The sequence below is a fragment of the Osmerus mordax genome, chromosome 6 (assembly GCF_038355195.1).
Source record: "Osmerus mordax isolate fOsmMor3 chromosome 6, fOsmMor3.pri, whole genome shotgun sequence".
Lineage (NCBI taxonomy): Eukaryota > Metazoa > Chordata > Actinopteri > Osmeriformes > Osmeridae > Osmerus > Osmerus mordax.
Genome location: NC_090055.1, coordinates 1,333,470 through 1,355,448, shown reverse-complemented (window position 1 = coordinate 1,355,448; position 21,979 = coordinate 1,333,470). Strand labels below are relative to the sequence as shown.

Sequence of the window (21,979 nt, the reverse complement as noted above, 5' to 3'; positions counted from 1 at the left end):
ATCACATACGGACTTGTGGTGGGTTGGGCAGGGGGAAAGGAGGCTTGCAAAAGTGCCATGACGATCACACACAGCTCCTACTCCACACACACACACACACAGCTGTGCCCATTCCTCACAGTGTGTTTGTGTGTGCGTGCACATCAGTGTGTGTGTGTACTCACCCTCAGTGAAAGGCTCCCAGTCGTAAAGTCGACCCATGAACTCCTGAGTGTTGAAGGCTGCACACTGCTCTGCCCTGGAGTCCAGCACCCCTCCCCCAACACCCTGAGACCGAGAGAGAGAGAGAGAGAGAGAGAGAGAGAGAGAGAGAGAGAGAGAGAGAGAGAGAGAGAGAGAGAGAGAGAGAGAGAGAGAGAGAGTAGAGAGAGAGAGAGAGAGAGAGAGAGAGAGAGAGAGAGGAGAGAAGAGAGGAGAGAGAGAGAGAGAGAGAGAGAGAGAGAGAGAGAGAGAGGATGGGGAGGAGAGCAAGTGTTAGAGACAGAGGAAAAGAGGTAAAGAGAGAAAGTTGATCGACTTTCTCCACACACTAAAATGCACACACACACATCGATGTCTCCAAACTGCCTTTTTGACAGCGAGCTGATGAATTAAGGAGCATATGGAAATAATAAGAGTGTTTGGAAGCAGCCACACACACATAAATCCACCCCTGCTTTTCTGTCCAATACCGAGGAGTGTGATCACGTGTGTGTGTCAGAGGTGTCAGAGCACGCGTGTGTGTGTCAGGGCACGCGTGTGTGTGTCAGGGCACGCGTGTGTGTGCGTGTATGCATTTGCTAGTAAGGACCATGTAGAGAGCAAAGCATATAGCACAGCACTAAAGACTGTTAGAGAATATATGGACGTATTAAACTTCACCATCCTGAAGAACTATCAACAGTAAACACTCACCCCCAAAGGAGACACGCACAGCACCTTATCCAAAAGCAGCCTGACCCCTCATGCACACACACACACACACACACACAGCACTCACACACTCGCACACTCGCACACACGCACACACGCACACCCACACACTCACACACTCACACACGCACACACGCACACTCACACACTCACACACTCACACACACGCACACACGCACACACGCACACCCACACACTCACACACGCACGACACGCACACTCACACACTCACACACTCACACACTCACACACACACGCACACACTCACACACACACTCACAGCTTAATCAGGTCACGTTACTCGAAGAGGCCACCACCTTCCCACTCAATCACTCACTGATATATGACTAGATCAAATGAACACACGCAAACACACACACACACACACACACAGGGATCCTCCTCAGTGTTCACACTCTCCTTCTCTCTTCTACTTTCAATGATTCGTTCTCCATCTTTTCTTCATTGTTTCATCTCTAACTCCCTCTCTCTCTCTCTCTCTCTCCTCCTCTCTCTCTCCCTCTCCCTCTCCTCTCCCTCTCTCTCTCTCCTTCAATCCATACAGCTGTCACCAACAGCTGGAACACACACACAGCATACAGTCCACCAGACACACCCGTTAATTGACAGATTCCCAGTTCCCACAGCAGATGAGAATGTGAAGCTCTGCTTGAAGCAGAGCTAACACACTAATAAAGATAAACCTGAGAACACACATGCACACTCACACACAGGTCGGCCGTGGGCACCAAACTCAATTTCACACAAGAACTGGATCTGCTTGTAATGCTGTAGAGAGGAATGTGAAGATTACACACACGCAAACACACACGCACACACACACTGGCACCTGTCTCAGGGGAACGAGGGTGAACCTGGTCACGTTTACGTGCACTGATCAGCCGGAGTGTGTGTGTGTGTGTGTATCCACCATATTTATATTATGTAACTGTAGCTGTAAGTACAGTTTTAGAGTTTATTGATTAAGGAGGTGTTTAGGCTACATACTGTAGGCTTTGGTGTGTGTGTGTGTGTGTGTCTGTGTGTGTGTGTGTGTCTCTGAGTGTCCACGGTACGTGTGTGACCACAAATCTCTGCGGGTGTGTGTGTGAAACACAGTTAGTAACGGCTGTAAATACGTGTACTTGGCATAAACACATGATAGTCCCATGATAGCAGGAAGAATACAGAGACTGTGTGTGTGTGTGTGTGTGTATGGCTGTGTGTGTGTGAGTAGGTGAGTGTGTCTGTGGCTTCGGACATAAACAGTTGGTAGACCCCACAGAGAGAGTGTGTGTGTGTGTGTGTATATGTATGCGTGTCACACAAATACCAGTAAGGAGGACAAGATTTGAAAGGTCAGAGAGAGAGAGAGAGAGAGAGAGAGAGAGAGAGAGAGAGAGAGAGAGAGAGAGAGAGAGAGAGAGTGTGTGTGTGTGTGTTCACGCAGACACACTGTCCAGACGTAAGATTTATTGGATTCTTCTCTAACTTGTGTGTGAAGGAGAGGCGGGCTGGGGGAGAGGAGTTACAGAACAGACAGCATGGAATACTGAGAGGAAGTACAGCAGTGTGTGTGTGTCTGTGTGTGTGTGTGTGTGTGTGTGTGTGTATAAGTGTGTGTGTTCACTTCAGTTTACAGACGGGAGAAACACACCTTGTTATTGGAAGGACGGGAGAGTTAGGCGTTGGTTCTTTTACGACCAGTGGGTACATGTATGGCATCTCTATCCGGTGTGTCTGGGCGTGTGTACACGTGTGTGTATATGCATTCCCAATGTGTGTGTGTGTGTGTGTGTCTATAGAGAGGGTTAGAGGTGCCTCTGTAAGTGCAGTGGGAGTGTGTCTGAGAGTGAACAGGAGGAGGAGGGAGGGGAGGGGGGGAGGGGAGGAGGAGGGAGGGGTGGAATGACAGGGGGGAGGAGGGAAAGAGAGAAAGAGAGAGTGACAGATATTGAATGGCTTTAAGGAGCGACTTAGACTGATGGGTTTACTGCAGTGCATAGGGAGGCTATAGAGAGAGGAGGGAGAGAGGAGGGAGAGAGAGGGGAGAGAGAGGGGAGAGAGAGGGGAGAGGAGGGAGAGGGGAGAGAGGGATGGAAAAATGCTTTGTCCATCGCTGAATGGATAAATGGAAGCGATACAACACTTGCGTCATCTGAAAAATGTCTGAAGTCTTCAGGACACTCACCACAGCTGTTAAACTGACCTGCTCCTGCTCCAACAATCTAGCAACAAGGGAATCGAGACATTTCCAAATACAGATAAACAAGAATTTAAAGTCTGCCACACACAGTTCAATCCAGAATAAGCGCAGGTGAGACTGTTGTGGCCTGCCAGCAGAGGAAAGAGAGAATGTGGAAGGACAGAATGTGAAAGTGAGGAAGTGATTGTTGTTGAATGGGAGGACAGGGAGAGTGAAAGACGTATAGTTGTTGTTTTGAGCATGTGAAAGACGTGAATGCTTTTGGTGAAAGAGAGAGAGACAGAGAGAGACAGAGAGAGAGAGAGACAGAGAGAGAGAGAATGTTTTTATAGAGGCCAGAGAAAGTTCTAGTTGTGTTTTACTGCTGGTAGGAGGAGGGGGAAGATGGAGAGGGAGAGGGTGTGTTGGTAATGAATAGGACCATTAGAGTGTAGGTGAACAAACAGGGTCTCACAGCCTGTGGGGCAGGGGCTTTGTCCTGGAACCTGCTCTCTTTCTCTCTCTCCCTACACACACACACACACACACACGTTAAACCCTAATCACACACAACGTTCATGTGAGACAAACACACGGTCTGAGAGAGAGCTGAGGTCTGATGGGAACAGTAGCCTCTGGGAGGCTCCCGGAGACGTCCACAGGGAACACCCAGGCAGTGCTCCCTCAGATACAGCTGCCCCCACATGTCCCTGCTCATGTCCCTGGTCATGTCCCTGCTCATGTCCCTGCTCATGTCCCTGCTCATGTCCCTGCTCATGTCCCTGCTCATGCCCCTGCTCATGTCCCTGCTCATGTCCCTGGTCATGTCCCTGCTCATGTCCCTGCTCATGTCCCTGCTCATGCCCCTGCTCATGTCCCTGCTCATGTCCCTGCTCATGTCCCTGCTCATGCCCCTGCTCATGTCCCTGCTCATGTCCCTGCTCATGTCCCTGCTCATGTCCCTGGTCATGTCCCTGCTCATGTCCCTGGTCATGTCCCTGGTCATGTCCCTGCTCATGTCCCTGGTCATGTCCCTGCTCATGCCCCTGCTCATGTCCCTGCTCATGTCCCTGGTCATGTCCCTGCTCATGTCCCTGGTCATGTCCCTGCTCATGTCCCTGCTCATGTCCCTGGTCATGTCCCTGCTCATGTCCCTGGTCATGTCCTTGCTCATGCCCCTGCTCATGTCCCTGCTCATGTCCCTGCTCATGTCCCTGGTCATGTCCCTGCTCATGTCCCTGGTCATGTCCCTGCTCATGTCCCTGCTCATGCCCCTGCTCATGTCCCTGCTCATGTCCCTGCTCATGTCCCTGGTCATGTCCCTGGTCATGTCCCTGCTCATGTCCCTGCTCATGTCCCTGCTCATGTCCCTGGTCATGTCCCTGCTCATGTCCCTGCTCATGTCCCTGGTCATGTCCCTGCTCATGTCCCTGCTCATGTCCCTGGTCATGTCCCTGCTCATGTCCCTGGTCATGTCCCTGCTCATGCCCCTGCTCATGTCCCTGCTCATGTCCCTGTTCATGTCCCTGGTCATGTCCCTGGTCATGTCCCTGTTCATGTCCCTGCTCATGTCCCTGGTCATGTCCCTGTTCATGTCCCTGGTCATGTCCCTGGTCATGTCCCTGGTCATGTCCCTGTTCATGTCCCTGGTCATGTCCCTGGTCATGTCCCTGGTCATGTCCCTGGTCATGTCCCTGGTCATGTCCCTGCTCATGTCCCTGTTCATGTCCCTGTTCATGTCCCTGGTCATGTCCCTGGTCATGTCCCTGGTCATGTCCCTGTTCATGTCCCTGGTCATGTCCCTGGTCATGTCCCTGGTCATGTCCCTGGTCATGTCCCTGGTCATGTCCCTGCCTGCAGCTGGTCACTTCTAACCGTCACTCCTCTCTTCCCCTCCCCGCTCCACACTCCTCTACTCTCTCCTCTTCTCTCTCTCCTTCCTCATTGCCTCAAATCCCCCCCCCCTCCCCCTCTCTCCCTCTCCCTCTCTCTCTCTCTCTCTCCAGTAAAGGCAGTCCTGTCATGCGTAACCATGACTGGACACACATAGTCAACAACAATGTAGCAACTCCCTTAACAGGATTTTCAACAAAAAAAAAGAAATGGAAGAGGGTAGAACAGGGAGACTGTGCTCGAGTGTCTCCACTCTGCACAACGTTGTGAGACCTGGTGACACAGGCAGCGCCCCCCCGCTTCCCCTGGGAAACCCCCGTCCTCCATCTTTACTACAGGATGACCTCCGCCCATCCCCCCCTCCGCCCTCCTCACAAGATGGACGCCAGGAGGGAGAGGTCATGAGGACCTGCTGACACAAGGAACCCACGTCTGTCTGGACCAGTTTGATGTCCTGGTTTTAACTGCTGTGTGTGTGTGTGTGTGTGTGTGTGTGTGTGTGTGTGTGTGTGTGTGTGTGCGTGCGCGCCTGCATGCCTGCCTGCATACATCTGTGTGTGGCCTGCACACATGTATGCATGTTTGCAGCTTCATAACAAGTCTGTGTGATAAGAGATGTGACCCGACTCCCCTGAAGAACAATGGCATCATTCTCAAGGAGCAGCAGAGCAGAGACTCCACTCTCACAACACATCCATCACACACATCCATCACACACATCCATCACAACACATCCATCACATGACATCCATCACAACACATCCATCACACACATCCATCACAACACATCCATCACACACATCCATCACACACATCCATCGCAACACATCCATCACAACACATCCATCACACACATCCATCACAACACATCCATCACACACATCCATCACACACATCCATCACAACACATCCATCACACACATCCATCACACACATCCATCACACACATCCATCACACACATCCATCACAACACATCCATCACATGACATCCATCACATGACATCCATCACAACACATCCATCACAACACATCCATCACACACATCCATCACATCACAACACATCCATCACAACACATCCATCACACACATCCATCACATCACAACACATCCATCACACACATCCATCACACACATCCATCACACACATCCATCACAACACATCCATCACACACATCCATCGCACACATCCATCACAACACATCCATCACATGACATCCATCACACACATCCATCACACACATCCATCACACACATCCATCACAACACATCCATCACACACATCCATCACAACACATCCATCACACACATCCATCACACACATCCATCGCAACACATCCATCACAACACATCCATCACACACATCCATCACAACACATCCATCACACACATCCATCACAACACATCCATCACACACATCCATCACACACATCCATCACACACATCCATCACACACATCCATCACAACACATCCATCACATGACATCCATCACATGACATCCATCACAACACATCCATCACAACACATCCATCACACACATCCATCACATCACAACACATCCATCACACACATCCATCACACACATCCATCACAACACATCCATCACACACATCCATCACACACATCCATCACACACATCCATCATTTGAACTGTTTTAGAAACAGAAAAGGGTTTGTGCTGCTCTGGTCCTGCCGGGCCCTCTCTGCTTGTTGTGTGGTGTGACGCTGGGCTGTTACTGAGTAAATATTTACTCAGGAGTAGAGAGACAGAGGGAGAGAGAGACAGAGAGAGAGGGAGAGAGAGAGTGAGAGAGAGAGAGAGAGAGAGAGGGAGAGAGAGAGTGAGAGAAGAGAGAGAGGGAGAGAGTGAGAGAGAGAAGAGAGAGAGGAAACCCGAGAGAGGAAGAGATGTGTCACTAGTCTCACGCGGTGCTTTTCAGTTTGACATTCAGGTCAAAGTTCACTTCTCTTTTCCTGGGTTTTCTCCTTCGTTTTATTTCTTCGCAAATTCCTTCCTCTCGTCCTCTCTCCCTCCTGTGACGAGCCTCTCCTCCTCTTACACACTCACCCTCTATTCCTCCCTCCCTCTCATTCTTTCGTTTAATACTGGCGTACCTTCCCATGAAACTCTCTCCTTCTATGCTGCGTGCTTCCAGTCCTCTTCCTGTCCACCCCCTCTCCCTCGCTCCCTTTTGTCCCCTATCTCTCTCCATCCCCTCTTCTCTTCTTCTCTGTGACCTCTCTATCTGACCCTGTCCCCCAGACCTCCCTCACTGTGCCCCTCTCTCCTCATGTCAAGCCTCTTTTGCTCTCTTTCTCTGCCATCCCCTTCTCTCCCTTCTCTGTTTGCCAGGCCGCGCTCCCTCTTCGCCCCCTCCCTCACCCCTGGGAGCACATTTCTAAAAACACTGCCTGCTTTCACTACTACTTAACCGCGTCACTTCCCCTCCCCCTCTCCTCTCCCCTCTCCTCCCCCTCTTCCCTCATCCCCCTTTCCACTTCCCCTTATTTTGCTTCCTCCACCTCTTTCTCGGTTCCCCCTCTGCTTCTACGCAACAGGGTAAACACACACACACACGTGACGACTCTAAAACACAGGATGTTAGGACGTGAACTCGGGAAAACTGACACACATACAAACTCACAGCTCTGTAGCAGGCAGAGCACAGACACGCAAACACAAACATCCACTGACAGACGGTGTCTCAGCATCATCACAGGGCTCTCCTTAGAGCCACACAGAGCACACAGAGCACACAGAGCAAACAGAAACTGTGCCCTCTGCCAAGGACTAAATCCACACACACATTCACACCCACTCTCTCTCTCACACACACACACTCTCTCTCTCACACACACACACACAGGGAGGTAGAGACACTGCCAGAGTCTAAACAGAAGAGAAGTCAAGGACCACAGCCTGGCTACCTGGCCCTGAACTCAAGTGCTACTTCCACAAGACGAGTGTGTGCGTGTGTGTCAGAGTGTGTGTGTCAGTGTGTGTGTGTGTGTGTCAGTGCGTGTGTGTGTGCGTGCGTGCGTGTGTGTGTCAGTGCGCGCGTGTGTGTGTCAGTGCGCGTGTGTGTGTGTGTGTGTCTGGATCACGCTTCTTTATCTCCCTCAGATAAGACCTCGCACCGAAACACACAGCTGTGCAGCCTTGTCACTCAAAAACCTCTTAACACAACCAGAAGTTTGTCCCTTGGAGGCTCCCATGGACTCCACACACACACACACACACACTCCACACATATATGAAGGAGCTGTATAACTTTTGACTTTCACTCCTTACATTTTTGTGAGAAAAAAAAGTTATAATTATTGATTTATTTGGAAAGATAGAATCGATATTTTCGAAAAGAAAGTTTTGAAAGGTTGAAAAACTATATTCGGAAAACAAGTTTTGAAAGGTTGAAAACAAAAGATAGAAAGAAAAAGTTTGGAAAGGTAAAAAAAAATAACATCTGAAAAAAAGTCACAAATGTCACTCAAAAAACTCTTGACACAACCAGAAGCTCCCCTATGGATGCCAACACACACACAATTCCAATGGAACATGACAGTCCATCTTCATTAGGTGAAATCAGAAACAAACAGAGTGCTACTGTTAGGTTTCAGTTCCGGAGACTAATTGTGACTCGGAGACGGGAAGCAAACCCAGTGTTCTACACTCCTGTCAGCGAGGCTCAGGACCGCTGACTCAAAGCTGCCTGACTTCAAAGCTGCCCAGTAGGAGCAAAACAAACCACCCTAACAGGAGTAGTTAGACTCCTGTGGATTTAAATTCAAAGTCACTTTTGGACACAGGTGTTGAATCAGATCCCAGTGCCTGTCCTCTCTTTCTCCTCCTCCTTCCTTTTCCACCTCTTCCTCCTCTCTTCCCTCCTCCTTCCTTTTCCACCTCTCCCTCCTCTCTTCCCTCCTCCTTCCTCCTCCACCTCTCCCTCCTCTCTTCCCTCCTCCTTCCTCCTCCACCTCTCCCTCCTCTCTTCCCTCCTCCTCCTTCCTTTTCCACCTCTCCCTCCTCTCTTCCCTCCTCCTTCCTCCTCCACCTCTCCCTCCTCTCTTCCCTCCTCCTCCTTCCTTTTCCACCTCTCCCTCCTCTCTTTCTCCTCCTCCTTCCTTTTCCACCTCTCCCTCCTCTCTTCCCTCCTCCTTCCTCCTCCACCTCTCCCTCCTCTCCCCCCTCCTCCTCCCCCGTCCTCCTCTCCAGCAGTAGGGTGGTGCTGTGGGCCCCTCAGGACTAACGGGTGAGTCTCTCCCTGTGTCACTGAGCTCAGTCCACCGCTGCAGCTGTGAGGGATCACAGTCATGTCGGCCCAGCGACATGCCTGGCGCTGCAATACACACACACTCACAAACCTCTACATGTGCACACACACACACACACAGACAGGAACTGCCTGTGCCCACACGCACACGTCAAAAACCTAGGCATGTGCACATACACACACAGACAAATGCGTATGCAAACACACACACATTCTAATGCCGACCCAGGGTACACACAGTAAACGTCCTGGAGCAGAAGGGGAACAGTTTCCATATGACCGCCCAGACACAACAGACTACTGTTGGAGCTGGGGAATGATCTACCTATCACAAGACAGGCACACACACACACGCACACACACATACCTGACCACCGACTTTACAGCTCACTTCAACCCAACAGTCCATTTCAGCACTGTGGCAAGCACTGTAGAGGCTGTAAATATTCCAGCTAACAAAATGAGGAATGACTTTCAAAGCATTCAAGAGTCTGCGGGTTAGAACGGTGAGGAACGAAGTCTACAGCCTGACACGTAGATGTGAGAGTGCAGGCCGAGGCCAGGTCTTACGTACCTGTGAGAAGCACTTGCGGTACTCCTGCTCTCCCCCCGAGCACCTGGAACTCTGGGGGGAGCCCCCCTCCCCCTCGGGCCCCAGGTGGGGGGGCTGGGAGCGTTGCAGGGGGTAGATGTTGGGCTGGGGGGGCCTGGCGTGGGGGGGCAGGGCCTGGGGGCTGTAACCAGACTGGGGCTCTCTCTCTCTGTGCTGGGGGGTGGAGCGGTGGAGGGGGGAGGAGTAGTAGGGGTGAGAGAGGGGGGGGGAGTGGGGGTGGAGAGGCGGGGGAGGGCCGGTGACCGTGTGCCAGTCGAACGCTCGTCGGCTGGGTGGGAGGGGATGTGACGGGCCCCTGCTCATGTCCCTGCTCGGGCCTCTCTCCCCTCCCCTCCCGCCGGCCGCCACAGCGTGCGTGTGCAGGTGTCTGTCCGTCTGTCGCTCCGGTCTGACGGGCTTCACCACCGCAGCTGTGGGGCCCGGAGCCCCCCCCTCCTCTGTGTTCCTCTCCTCCTCCCTCTTCTCCTCCTCCCTCTGTGCCTTCAGTCCTCCTGACACTCTTGACCTCCTTCCTTCCCTCTCTTTCTCCGCCCGGCCCCTCTCTCTTTCCTCCTCGCCGGTTTCATCCGTGTCGTCGACATCAGCGGCCGCGTCTGGACCCGGGGTTGCCGCGGTAACGGTCCCGTTGGCGGTGTGGCGGGCCTGCCGGTTGGGCCGGTGTAACGGCAGAGAGAAGGGAACCCTGCCGTACCCGAACTGACCCGGACGGATGGAGGAGGACCTGAGAGAGAGGAGGAGACGGAGAGGTTACCACACACACACACACACAGTGAGGAGTGAGTGGGAGTGTGTGTGTGTGTGAGTTTGTGTGTGTGTGTGTGTGTGTGTGAGTGTGTGTGGGAGTGAGTGTGTGTGAGTGTGTGTGTGTGTGTGTGTGAGAGTTTGTGTGTGTGTGTGTGTGTGTGTATGTGGGAGTGAGTGAGTGGGAGTGTGTGTGTTGACGAGGGTAATGTTGGTATGACAGAGAACAGAGACACAGTAGATAAAGATCAGCAGGACCAATAGGAGTGGTGTTCCCAACACACACACACACGCACACTCCCATGACTCATACTCACATATGAACTCTATTCGGTGATGCCTTAGCTATGCAAGGCTTCAACAACAGCCACATCATAGAAAAACCTCATAAAACGTCTCAGAAGTCCTTTGAGGTATCACTTTTTAACCAATCACACTCACCTCCTGGCAGGCAAAGCCTCCCGATTGGTGGAGACTGACCTTCTGTTACCTCCCCCACCGCCCCTCGCTGCGCTTGGATTGGCCGGCCTCCTAGAGATCCGTGTTGGTTGGTTGTAGCCATGTGGAGCAGCAGGATATGGTGGTGAACGATAAACAGACACTGGCGGCTGCTCCTGATTGGCAGGTGAGAATTCCGGCCGGTAGAAGGGAGGAGCTAGATTGGACACGCCTCCTTCCCCGTCTGCTAATGGCGTGTCACGGTACAGAGACAATCCTGGACTCTGATTGGTTGAGAGAGCGGGGGAATAATAAGGAGGAAGTTGTCCCTCTGGCTCGGCTCCTCCGCCGTGCTGGGCCGGCTGGTTGCCGGGGTAACGAGGGGGATAGTAGGGGTGACTGGCCGACACGAGGGGGGCCCCGACCCCTCCAAGAGTAAACAAGGAGGAGGAGGAGCCTCCCCAATTAGGGGGGGCGTGGGAGAGGGGCCGAGTTTGGCGAGGAGGTAGAGGCAGACACTTCCTGGATCTCTGAGCCACGCCTACTCCACAGCTCTGAGAGCATCTTGACCACTCCCCCCATGGAGACCACACCCCCTCAGGGGGCTCGGCTCCAAACACTTGCCTGGATCTCCGGCCTGTCCCCTGAAAACACACACACACACACACTGCAGGTGAACCCTGTAACAGGTAGAGATCCACTGGTGGATCAAGCTCTTTAACAAGGGGATCAGTTGGCTAGCAGGCCAGAACACCCTTGGCTTGGTACAAGTGACATTATGAGATTTGCTGCGGCAGTCTGTGTGAAAGTGTGTGTGAGTGTGTGAATGTGTGTGTGTACACGTTGTGAGCCTGAACGAGCTGTGATGCATTTCTCTTTGCGGCTTTGTATAAATGTTTCCCTTCACATTTCAGAACTCTGAGTGTGTTTGTGTGTGTTCAGCCATTGGCCTGTTTGGCAGACCAGCCAACCAGAGTTGAACAAAAGTTTCCATTCAGAACAACCAAAACATGAGACCCTGCTCCACATCTTCATCCAGCTCTTGTTTTGAGTACCAGTATGAGCGGAACACCATGAGAACATGTGTGTACGTGTGTGTGTGTGTGACGTACATGTGTTAGACACGTGCATGTGCTTTTATGTGTGTGTGTTTGTAAAGCATGTTCAGTTCCCCATTAGGTGGAACAAGACTGGGGACTGTGTGTGTGTCCATACTCCGGGAGAAGGTACCAGGAATGACCCAGACCAGGACTGACCCAGACCAGGACTGACCCAGACCAGGACTGACCCAGCACCAGGACTGACACACACTCCTGTCCCTGCAGTTCCACACACACACACACACACACACATCTCAGTGTCTGCGCCAGGCGTGTGTGTCACGCAGCAGAGCTAGAGACTCAGGGACTACAGGAGGGGAGGGCTCTGTGTGCTAGGCTGTGCTGGGCTGTGCTGGGCTGTGCTAGGCTGTGCTAGGCTGTGCTAGGCAGTGCTAGGCTGTGCTAGGCTGTGCTGGACAGTGCTGGGCTGTGCTAGGCAGTGCTAGGCTGTGCTAGGCTGTGCTGGGCTGTGCTGGGCTGTGCTGGGCTGTGCTGGGCTGTGCTAGGCTGTGCTAGGCTGTGCTAGGCTGTGCTAGGCAGTGCTAGGCTGTGCTAGGCTGTGCTGGGCTGTGCTAGGCTGTGCTGGGATGTGCTAGGCTGTGCTAGGCTGTGCTAGGCAGTGCTAGGCTGTGCTGGGCTGTGCTGGGCTGTGCTGGGCTGTGCTAGGCAGTGCTAGGCTGTGCTAGGCAGTGCTAGGCTGTGCTAGGCTGTGCTAGGCTGTGCTAGGCAGTGCTAGGCTGTGCTGGGCTGTGCTAGGCTGTGCTGGGCTGTGCTGGGCCGTGCTGGACTGTGCTGGGCTGTGCGTCACTGACACGCACTGACAGAGACCACTCAGAGAGAACTACAGAGACAACTTACCTTTTTCTTCAAAGCTTTTGTCTGGGAGGATGTGACGACCACAAACCCCCACAACACACAAAGCCTGTAAGGAGAGAGAGAGAGAGAGAGAGAGAGAGAGAGAGAGAGAGAGAGAGAGAGAGAGAGAGAGAGAGAGAGAGAGAGAGAGAGAGAGAGAGAGAGAGATGACAAAGTGGGAGATTAGTAGGGAGATAAGGATCTGAATAGGAAAATCCAGGAATTATGAGTTTGTTGAATTGTTTCTTAAATGACAAATTCAAACTAAAAAGTTGTGACATTTGGTATTTTCCAGGCAAGACCGATTCACAGAAGGTGGCCTAAATAAACCCTGTCCAGAGGTCCAGCCTTCAACACTTACTTTATGACAGGACATTCTGTTAAAATCAGGCTGTTTTGGGAGGAAATTCTTTTAAATGTTCCAGCGGCATAACTGCGTTTGGGAACACATGCCTCGTTCTTTCCCAGGCAGGCGCGCGAGTTTTCAACAGAACAGTTTGTTTTCCCTTTCAAGCGTCTGAAGTAAACAGCTAAATCAATCTGGAAATGCCGAGAAGGTGTTAACAAACTAATCGGTCCTAACCCCACGTTTTCCAAGCATCTCCCTGAAGCGTCCACACCACGAGGATGTGGTTTACATTTATATCCAACCATCATCACACATCTACAATCATCATGTTTAACCAGGCGCTCGCGGAGGAGAGCTTCTGGGTTTGGATGTGGTTGTCGTCTCGTGACCATGATTCCATGTGCTTGACACAAACCACAGATTGATGCATGAACAGTAGCCCACGGACCCACCACAATTCCATAAACCATCACCACAATCACAAATCCACAGGCCACATGCAACCGCTGTAATTGGTCTCGTCATCCCAGTGTGGTGCACCGCCGCGGTCTCAGGACCTCTCCCCACACTAGACTAAACAATTATCCCCAAAACTCAGACAAAGGTCTCGCGCAGCCCCACACAACAGAGCCGATGAGGCCGTAATAACGACCCCCTACACGGCGTCCACGTTTCTCGCGCTGGTTGCTACAGTGGCACATTGTAGATTAAACGCAAAGACCCGAAGCGATGAAACCGGAAAGGAAACGGGGTAAAGTTCTCAAACCCAAGCAGAGAGGGGGAGCTGTGCTCGCCCCTACCTCGAGCCCCAGGGTGGATTCCGACCCCGCCGTGCAGGGTTGGGTTGTCGCGTGGTTTCAACTTTTACGCTAACAACTACCATAACAACCTTTCATTGAACATCGTGGCAAATTTGTAGCATACGTTACTTAAATCCCCACGAAACACTGTCGAGGTAACTGAGGGGCAATTTCGGACGCGAATAACCCACAGGTTGTGGCTGTTTGGGTTAGGGTGGTTTTCTCAACGACTCACCTGAACAAAACGCCGACCCGCATACTACCACTCTGATCACTCTGAGGAGTTCCTGGGATCAATTAGCTGCTTTCAGTCTTTACCGGCCAGGCTCCTATAGTCCGTTCCTATCGGTGAGGAAACCGCTGTGCTGCGATGTTGGGTTCTTCGCGTGCGCTCTCTCTCTCTCTCTGTTTCTTTCTGTCTCTCCCTCTCTGTCCTCCTCGATCTGTCACACTCACCGCCCCGGAGTTTGGAGAAAGGGGAAGGTCCGATTTTTTTCTGTCCTATACCCGACAACTTTGTTCCTATAATAAGCTGGTGACGTCCAGGAGCTGTTTGGCCGGGAGGATGGGACACGGCACGCACCTCTCAACAGTCTCTCTCAATTTCTCGTTCTCTGTCTGTCTCGCGCCCTGACACTTTTCTTTCCCACTCACATACGTACCCTACAAAACACCGACAGCCCCATCACACACAGGCCTGCGTACGAAACTCTCTCTCGGACACACGCTCACACAACCGGAGGCACCTACTGTAAGTAATAATTACACTGAAACTCAGAGCCGCTTTCTCAGTTGCACAATCCTACACAAGAATGCTCTATTGTGCGAACTTGTTCTGATCAGTGTAATCATTTGCGCATTGTTGACAACTGCTCTGAGCTGGCAGTTCTTGGCAACAGAGCCCTCTGTGGTGGACACGCAAATGCCCCCAAAACATAAGCCTTGTTGTTGTACAACAGAAAACATGCGATAAGAAACCCCCTGTTCTTACTGCCGAGCAACAACACCAATGAACCATCCTGAACCACCAAACTGGTGATGAATGATTGATATAAAAGTCTTTGATGAAATCATTCTAATGCAGATTGATCTAGACTTTGAGGGCTTCTCAAACACATAACTCCACTCTCTTTCATCTCTAACAGTGAAGTGTAACCCTAACATTTTTTTTTTATCGCTGTTTATTCCCAGAGAGGAGACACCACGGCCCAGTTAACAGACTCTCCTCAGGGGGGTGAGGGTGCCCGGGGCTGCCTGTCTGAAAAACCACCAAACAGGACCCCAGAGGTACCACATCAAAGAGGGAGGGGTGTGACAGGTCACGGTGGTGTATTGGTGTGTGTGTGTGCGCGCGTGTGTGAGTAGAACATTTTTGAAAAATAAATCAGCTCGGAAGCCTATGGGAGGAATTGCAATAAGTTTAATGACAATCTTAGTTAGGGGGGAGATCACCACTCAGAGAGCCCAGAGGAGAGGGGAGGATGGAGGGAGGAAGGGAGGAACAACAGGGTGGAGAAGTGGAGTGGAGGTGAAACACTAGAGAGCAGGGAGAGCAGAAGAGAGAGAGAGAGAGAGAGAGAGAGAGAGAGAGAGAGTGGAAAAAAGGGATAGAGAGAGAGGGGAAGACAAGTAAAGTGTGGGATGCGAGAGGAAAGGTTTGCTGAGGTGAGGAGGAAGAGGACAAGGAGTAATGGACAGAAAAGGAGTGGGGAGGAGGGAGAGAGGGGGGGAGGAGGGAGAAAGGGGGGGAGGTGGGAGAGAGGGGGGGAGGAGGGAGAGAGGGGGGCTGAGTTTGTGGTCATGAGCTAATATATGGCTTTACTGTAACTCTCCCAGGAATGGCTGCTTTTCTTAGACAGCAGACATACAACACGAACACAGAGATGGGGATGGAGATTAGCTACTTCAAAGAAGCATCTAAACTGACAACTAAAGCCTAGACTAGGTTATAAACAGAAGACTTACAGTTCAGTCTGTCATAATAACATGTGATTTCTATTACTGAGAACAATGAGGGCCTTACAGAATAAGCACACACACATTCACAAGACACACACACACACATGCAGTTGTTTAGGAATGTGTTTGACGATATACAAGCGTAAGAGTTTGAGTGTGTGTGGTTTGTTCAGTTACATGGCAATTACTCTGTACCAAACACCATGTCTATCAGCGAGTGCAATTAGGTAGTGGTCACTGCCATGACGAGCCACTGGGCTGTGTCACGCTCCCAACCCTGCCCGTTCATTACTGCCCCCCTCCCTGCCCACCACATCTCCAACTCTCTTTCACAATCTCTTTCATTCTACTTCCTCCTTCTCACCCTCTCCCTCCAGTATCTCAGTCAGTAATCAGAGTATGGAGGCCTGTGCTCACACACAGCTGAACACAGCCTCAAGCTACATGTCCTTATCAAACAGTGACCACTACACTCAGGAGGGAAAATGTCTGTGTCTCTTTACAGTACCTCGGTGTCTATGTCAGTTTACAGTACCCCGGTGTCTATGTCTGTTTACAGTACCCCGGTGTCTATGTCAGTTTACAGTACCCCGGTGTCTGTGTCAGTTTACAGTACCCCGGTGTCTATGTCTGTTTACAGTACCCCGGTGTCTATGTCAGTTTACAGTACCCCGGTGTCTATGTCTGTTTACAGTACCTCGGTGTCTATGTCAGTTTACAGTACCCCGGTGTCTATGTCTGTTTACAGTACCCCGGTGTCTATGTCTGTTTACAGTACCTCGGTGTCTATGTCAGTTTACAGTACCTCGGTGTCTATGTCAGTTTACAGTACCCCGGTGTCTATGTCAGTTTACAGTACCCCGGTGTCTATGTCAGTTTACAGTACCCCGGTGTCTATGTCTGTTTACAGTACCCCGGTGTCTATGTCAGTTTACAGTACCCCGGTGTCTATGTCTGTTTACAGTACCTCGGTGTCTATGTCAGTTTACAGTACCCCGGTGTCTATGTCAGTTTACAGTACCCCGGTGTCTATGTCTGTTTACAGTACCCCGGTGTCTATGTCTGTTTACAGTACCTCGGTGTCTGTGTCAGTTTACAGTACCCCGGTGTCTGTGTCTGTTTACAGTACCTCGGTGTCTATGTCAGTTTACAGTACCTCGGTGTCTGTGTCAGTTTACAGTACCTCGGTGTCTGTGTCAGTTTACAGTACCCCGGTGTCTGTGTCAGTTTACAGTACCTCGGTGTCTATGTCAGTTTACAGTACCTCGGTGTCTGTGTCAGTTTACAGTACCTCGGTGTCTGTGTCAGTTTACAGTACCCCGGTGTCTGTGTCAGTTTACAGTACCTCGGTGTCTATGTCAGTTTACAGTACCTCGGTGTCTATGTCAGTTTACAGTACCTCGGTGTCTGGGGAAGTCTATAACTGTCGATCTGTTGTTGGTTTCGAGCTGCTGCAAAGAGTAACGACTGTGTTCCGCCTCCAGGGAGCGATAAGTCATACCAGGACTCCCCCTCTCCCCCCTCCCTCCCTCCCTCCCCCCTCTCCCCCCTCCCTTCCCCCCTCTCTCCCTCAGACGACCCCCCCACCCCCTTGAGGGCCATCTGGCCATGTGCCCTGACCCTTCCACTGCCAGATTGCTCACGCTAACGAGGTCTGGTTGAACTGGGCTGTGGGGCTGGACTGGGGGGCTGGACTGGGGGGCTGGGCTGTGGGGCTGGACTGGGGGGCTGGACTGGGGGGCTGGACTGGGGGGCTGGACTGGGGGGCTGGGCTGTGGGGCTGGACTGGGGGGCTGGACTGGGGGGCTGGACTGGGGGGCTGGACTGGGGATTGTGTTTGTCTGTGTTTTCATGACACCCAGAGTACGACACGCGGAGGTGGGTCTAGAACAAACACAAGTCTCTGGTGATCTTGTGGGCCCCCTGGTTAGAAGCACTCACAGTAGGAGTTGTGGAAGTGACCCAAGAGAGGAGGGGACTGAGAGAGAGAGAGTTAGATGTGGTGGGAGGAGCAGTGATTTGTCTGGGTCAGTTGGAGTCAATATTTGCTCCATTCCAGTGACCTTATAGAGTCAAGCATCAAAGCAGAGTCTGTGTGCTCTTAACAGAGTGCCCCCCAAAAAAATGCCAGGAAACCCCTGATTCAGGAACAGAGAGTGTGTCCGTGACCTCCCCACAGACAGCACCTTGAAGGTGTGGGTTTGGGGACAGGGGACAGGAGGGCAGAGGTGAGAGAGTGGGAGAGTTAGGAGGGCGGTAGATCAAAGATGAGAAAAGAAGGGTGAGGAGAGAGGAGAGGAGAGAGGAGAGGTTAAGAGGTTTAGAAGAGCAGTGTGAAGTGGAGGGAGGGTGGGCGGGTGTGTTTGTCAGGAGGGCTGTGCTGTCCTCAGAAAGGTCAGAGGGGTCACCTTCCAGTCCATGCCAGGGCGGAGCCGGTAACACCAGCAGCTTCCTAATTGGCTAACAAACCGACCCGAATGGCCTTGTTCCAATTATTCCTGACAAAGAAGGCCTTATTGGTTCCCATTCAGCACATCCATTGGGCCGTACAAGAATACTGTACATAACAACAACATACTACTCCCCCTCTCTCTCCCCCCCTCTCTCTCTTTCTCTGTGTGTGTGTGTGTGGTTATAGAACAGCTCTATTGAGCTACATATTGGGAATGAAACTTGGACACGTATAATAAACACAGGTTTTATCAATATGACCTGCTTACGCCCACTCCATAAAGTTCTACTGCTAGGTCAGCTGTAGGCAGCACCTACGAACGCCCCTGTTAAACAGGAGGATTTGCAAGCCAGTTAATAAAGAGGGTATCCCTGCACCTGCTCCCTGTTAAACACACGTCCAGCACACACACACACACACACACACATCCAGCACACACACACACACACACATCCAGCTGGTTCTACTCATTGTCAATCAGTTGCGTTATGCAACTCCCCAAAAAACTCTCTCTTTTTCTCTCATATATACACATACAGAAAAAGTTATGAAACAGATGACAGTATCTTAAAAAGGGTTTTCTATGTCATGTTGACCTTTAACAAATGTAACTACATGTTGCTCCAAATACCTCAGACCCAGACCAGTATGAGCCTAACAGACCCAGACCAGTATGAGCCTGTCCTCCCTCTGTCTTGCAGGCTCAGAAGACACTTGGTCCCATCACAGTTCCAGGATCAGGTTACCCCCTCCAGGAGAAGAAACACTCAAAACAAGCACAGGTCAGCATGTGAGGTCAGCTCCTCCCCCTCCTCCTCCTCCCCCTCCTCCTCCTCCTCCCCCTTCTCTCCCTTCTCCCCCCCCCCCCCCTCCTCCTCCCACACCCAAAGGCAACTCAAGTCTGAGCAGCACCGAGCCAGACTAACGGGAGCTGAGATCATTAAAGCTGGGTGGGGCTGAAAATGCAACAGTGCAGCATGTAAAGTGCAGGTGCAGTGTGTGTGTGTGTGTGTGTGTGTGTGTGTGTGAGTGTGTTTTGCTGGGCATAAGTAATGTTGTCTTTTCACTGTCTGGTGTACTGAAACACTGTGAGGACTTCATAAATGTTCCTCCAGTGTGTGTGTGTGTAATTTGGACGGCGACATGAGAAAAGATCGGATGTCAGAACACGAGCACTTTCCACGCACGTTGGCATGCTCTCACGCAAGCAAATTCAAAACTGATGCAGGCACCTCCAGCCTCTCTCTCACCTCAGTCACTCTCTAGCTCATCCACCCCTTCTTTAGCTGTCACAAAATGACCAAATTTACAGTCAGTTGTTGCAAGAGGGGTGCTTCACTGTAAATATTTGTTAACAGGATGAGAGCCAGTTTGTTCGCCTTGTCTTGTCAAACTTTTCACCTCCCTCTGAGCCTTCCCTCCCTCCCTCCTCTCCCTCTTTTTCTCTTTCCCTCCTTTGCCCCATACCTCCCTCCTCCCTTCCTTCCTTCCCTTCCTTCCCTCCCTCCCTCTTCTCCCTCCTTCCCTCTTCTCCCTCCTTCGCCCCATACCTCCCTCCTTCCCTCTTCTCCCTCCTTCGCCCCATACCTCCCTCCTGACATCCTTTCACCACATTTGGTAGAAAAATAAACTGCACACCATGTGAAGACACTCTCCCTGATCCAGCCCCTTCAAATCCCTCTTCCCCCCTTCATCTCCTCTCTCTCTCTACTTCTCTCTGGTGAGAGGAGGATATGAATTCAGGTCAGCTTTGTGTGTTGAACATAGCAGACATATTTGAGAGTGGCCTAAAGCCAGCATTAAACTGTACTGCTGTATGAGGCATTGTGTGTGTGTGTGTGTCTTCTCTAGGCCCCCTTGGCATCTTCCTTTACAAGCTATACGTATGTGTTTATGTGATTGTGTGAGTGTGTGTGGCGCTTTCATTACCTGAAGTCCAACCAGTGCCAAATCAAAGCAAACATCCCCATTGAAAGGTGCGAACAGCTCAAGGGAGGATTAGCATGGCGACCGAGTGACTGGGAGAGGCAGCAGCCAGACTGGGATTCTGGAGGATCTCTGACACTTTCATATAAACTGAGAACTGAGATTGTGCTGAATTTGGCCATGCTTATTAGACTCTGAGGAGAAGGAGAAAGAAAGAGAGAGAGAGAAAGAATGAGAGAGAGAGGGTAGAGAGAGAGTAGATGTGTGTGTGATCTGTATGGGTGGGCTCAAGGGTTATAAAAACATTTTTTTGTTATGTCTTCTTCTTCATTTTTTATTCTTCAAGGAACTAAAATGTAATAAATATTAAGGAATTCATGTGATTGAAGCTTTGGAATGGGCAGTTGAATTACTGTGTCTGTTTCCATCCCCTCTTCGCATTGAAGATGTGTGTGTGTGTGTGTGCAGGAATGTGTGTGTGTGTGTGTTTGCTAGAACGTTCACAGGAAATATCTGCCCTGCAGCCGGCGCACCTGTCAGATGAGCGGCTACACCTCAGCTAATTGCCTGGCCCAATCAAACATTAGCAGTTCACACAAACATAGACATGTACACACACCTCTCGTCACTGTCCCAGACACCCACTCCCTCAGAGAATAATCTAGAGCAGCTCTGTGTGTGTGACTAAAGAGGTTCTTGACCGCTGGGTCCTTGATGCTGTTTGGCACCAAGTCTCACAGACCTCCTGTTATTGTGTTCTGTGGTTTTCTCTCTAAAGCTTGGCTATCAACACACACACACACACACACACTCACAGTCATCCACACACACACAGTCATCCACACACACACACACACACACACACACTCACAGTCATCCACACACACACACACACACAGGACTTGGGGTGGGTATTTTTAACACAGTGTAAGGGAAGGGCAGAGCAAGCACACAGACTATTTTGGGAGGGCAACCTTCAATCACAGGCTGTGACAGGTTCTCAGCGACACCAGGGACAACAATGCAGCAGGAACCAAGCTTTTCTTCCTCTAGAGGGCCGGGGGTCACTGTCACCCTGCCTCCAGGAACCAGTCCCCCTCACCCTGCCTCACCCTGCCTCCAGGAGCGAGTCCCCTCACCCTGCCTCAACCCTGCCTCCAGGAACCAGTCCCCCTCACCCTGCCTCAACCCTGCCTCCAGGAACCAGTCCCCCTCACCCTGCCTCACCCTGCCTCCAGGAGCGAGTCCCCTCACCCTGCCTCAACCCTGCCTCCAGGAGCGAGTCCCCCTCACCCTGCCTCAACCCTGCCTCCAGGAGCGAGTCCCCTCACCCTGCCTCAACCCTGCCTCCAGGAACCAGTCCCCCTCCACGAGGGTGTGATAGGTTGAAAACTAACACTACTTACAACTTCTGGCCCCATTTTGTGAGAAGGCTCTCCATTCAGGACAGCCCTTCCCACCTGGTCCTGGTTTACGTGTTTCCAC

General features: G+C 51.5%; 1 protein-coding gene across 1 annotated transcript in view; it reads right to left on the bottom strand.

Annotated features, from left to right (window-relative positions):
* adamtsl4 (ADAMTS-like 4) overlaps nt 1–14,596 on the bottom strand; it is a 14,910-nt gene extending 314 nt beyond the window's left edge. Inside the window, exons 1-5 of the mRNA XM_067237334.1 lie at nt 14,393–14,596; nt 13,012–13,075; nt 11,057–11,697; nt 9,836–10,595; nt 120–267 (exon numbers count right to left, since the gene is read on the bottom strand). Coding sequence (XP_067093435.1) covers nt 120–267; nt 9,836–10,595; nt 11,057–11,697; nt 13,012–13,075; nt 14,393–14,415 — 1,636 coding nt within the window. The 5' untranslated portion in view covers nt 14,416–14,596. The remainder of the gene's footprint in view (nt 1–119; nt 268–9,835; nt 10,596–11,056; nt 11,698–13,011; nt 13,076–14,392) is intronic.
* Nucleotides 14,597–21,979: the final 7,383 nt, after the last annotated feature.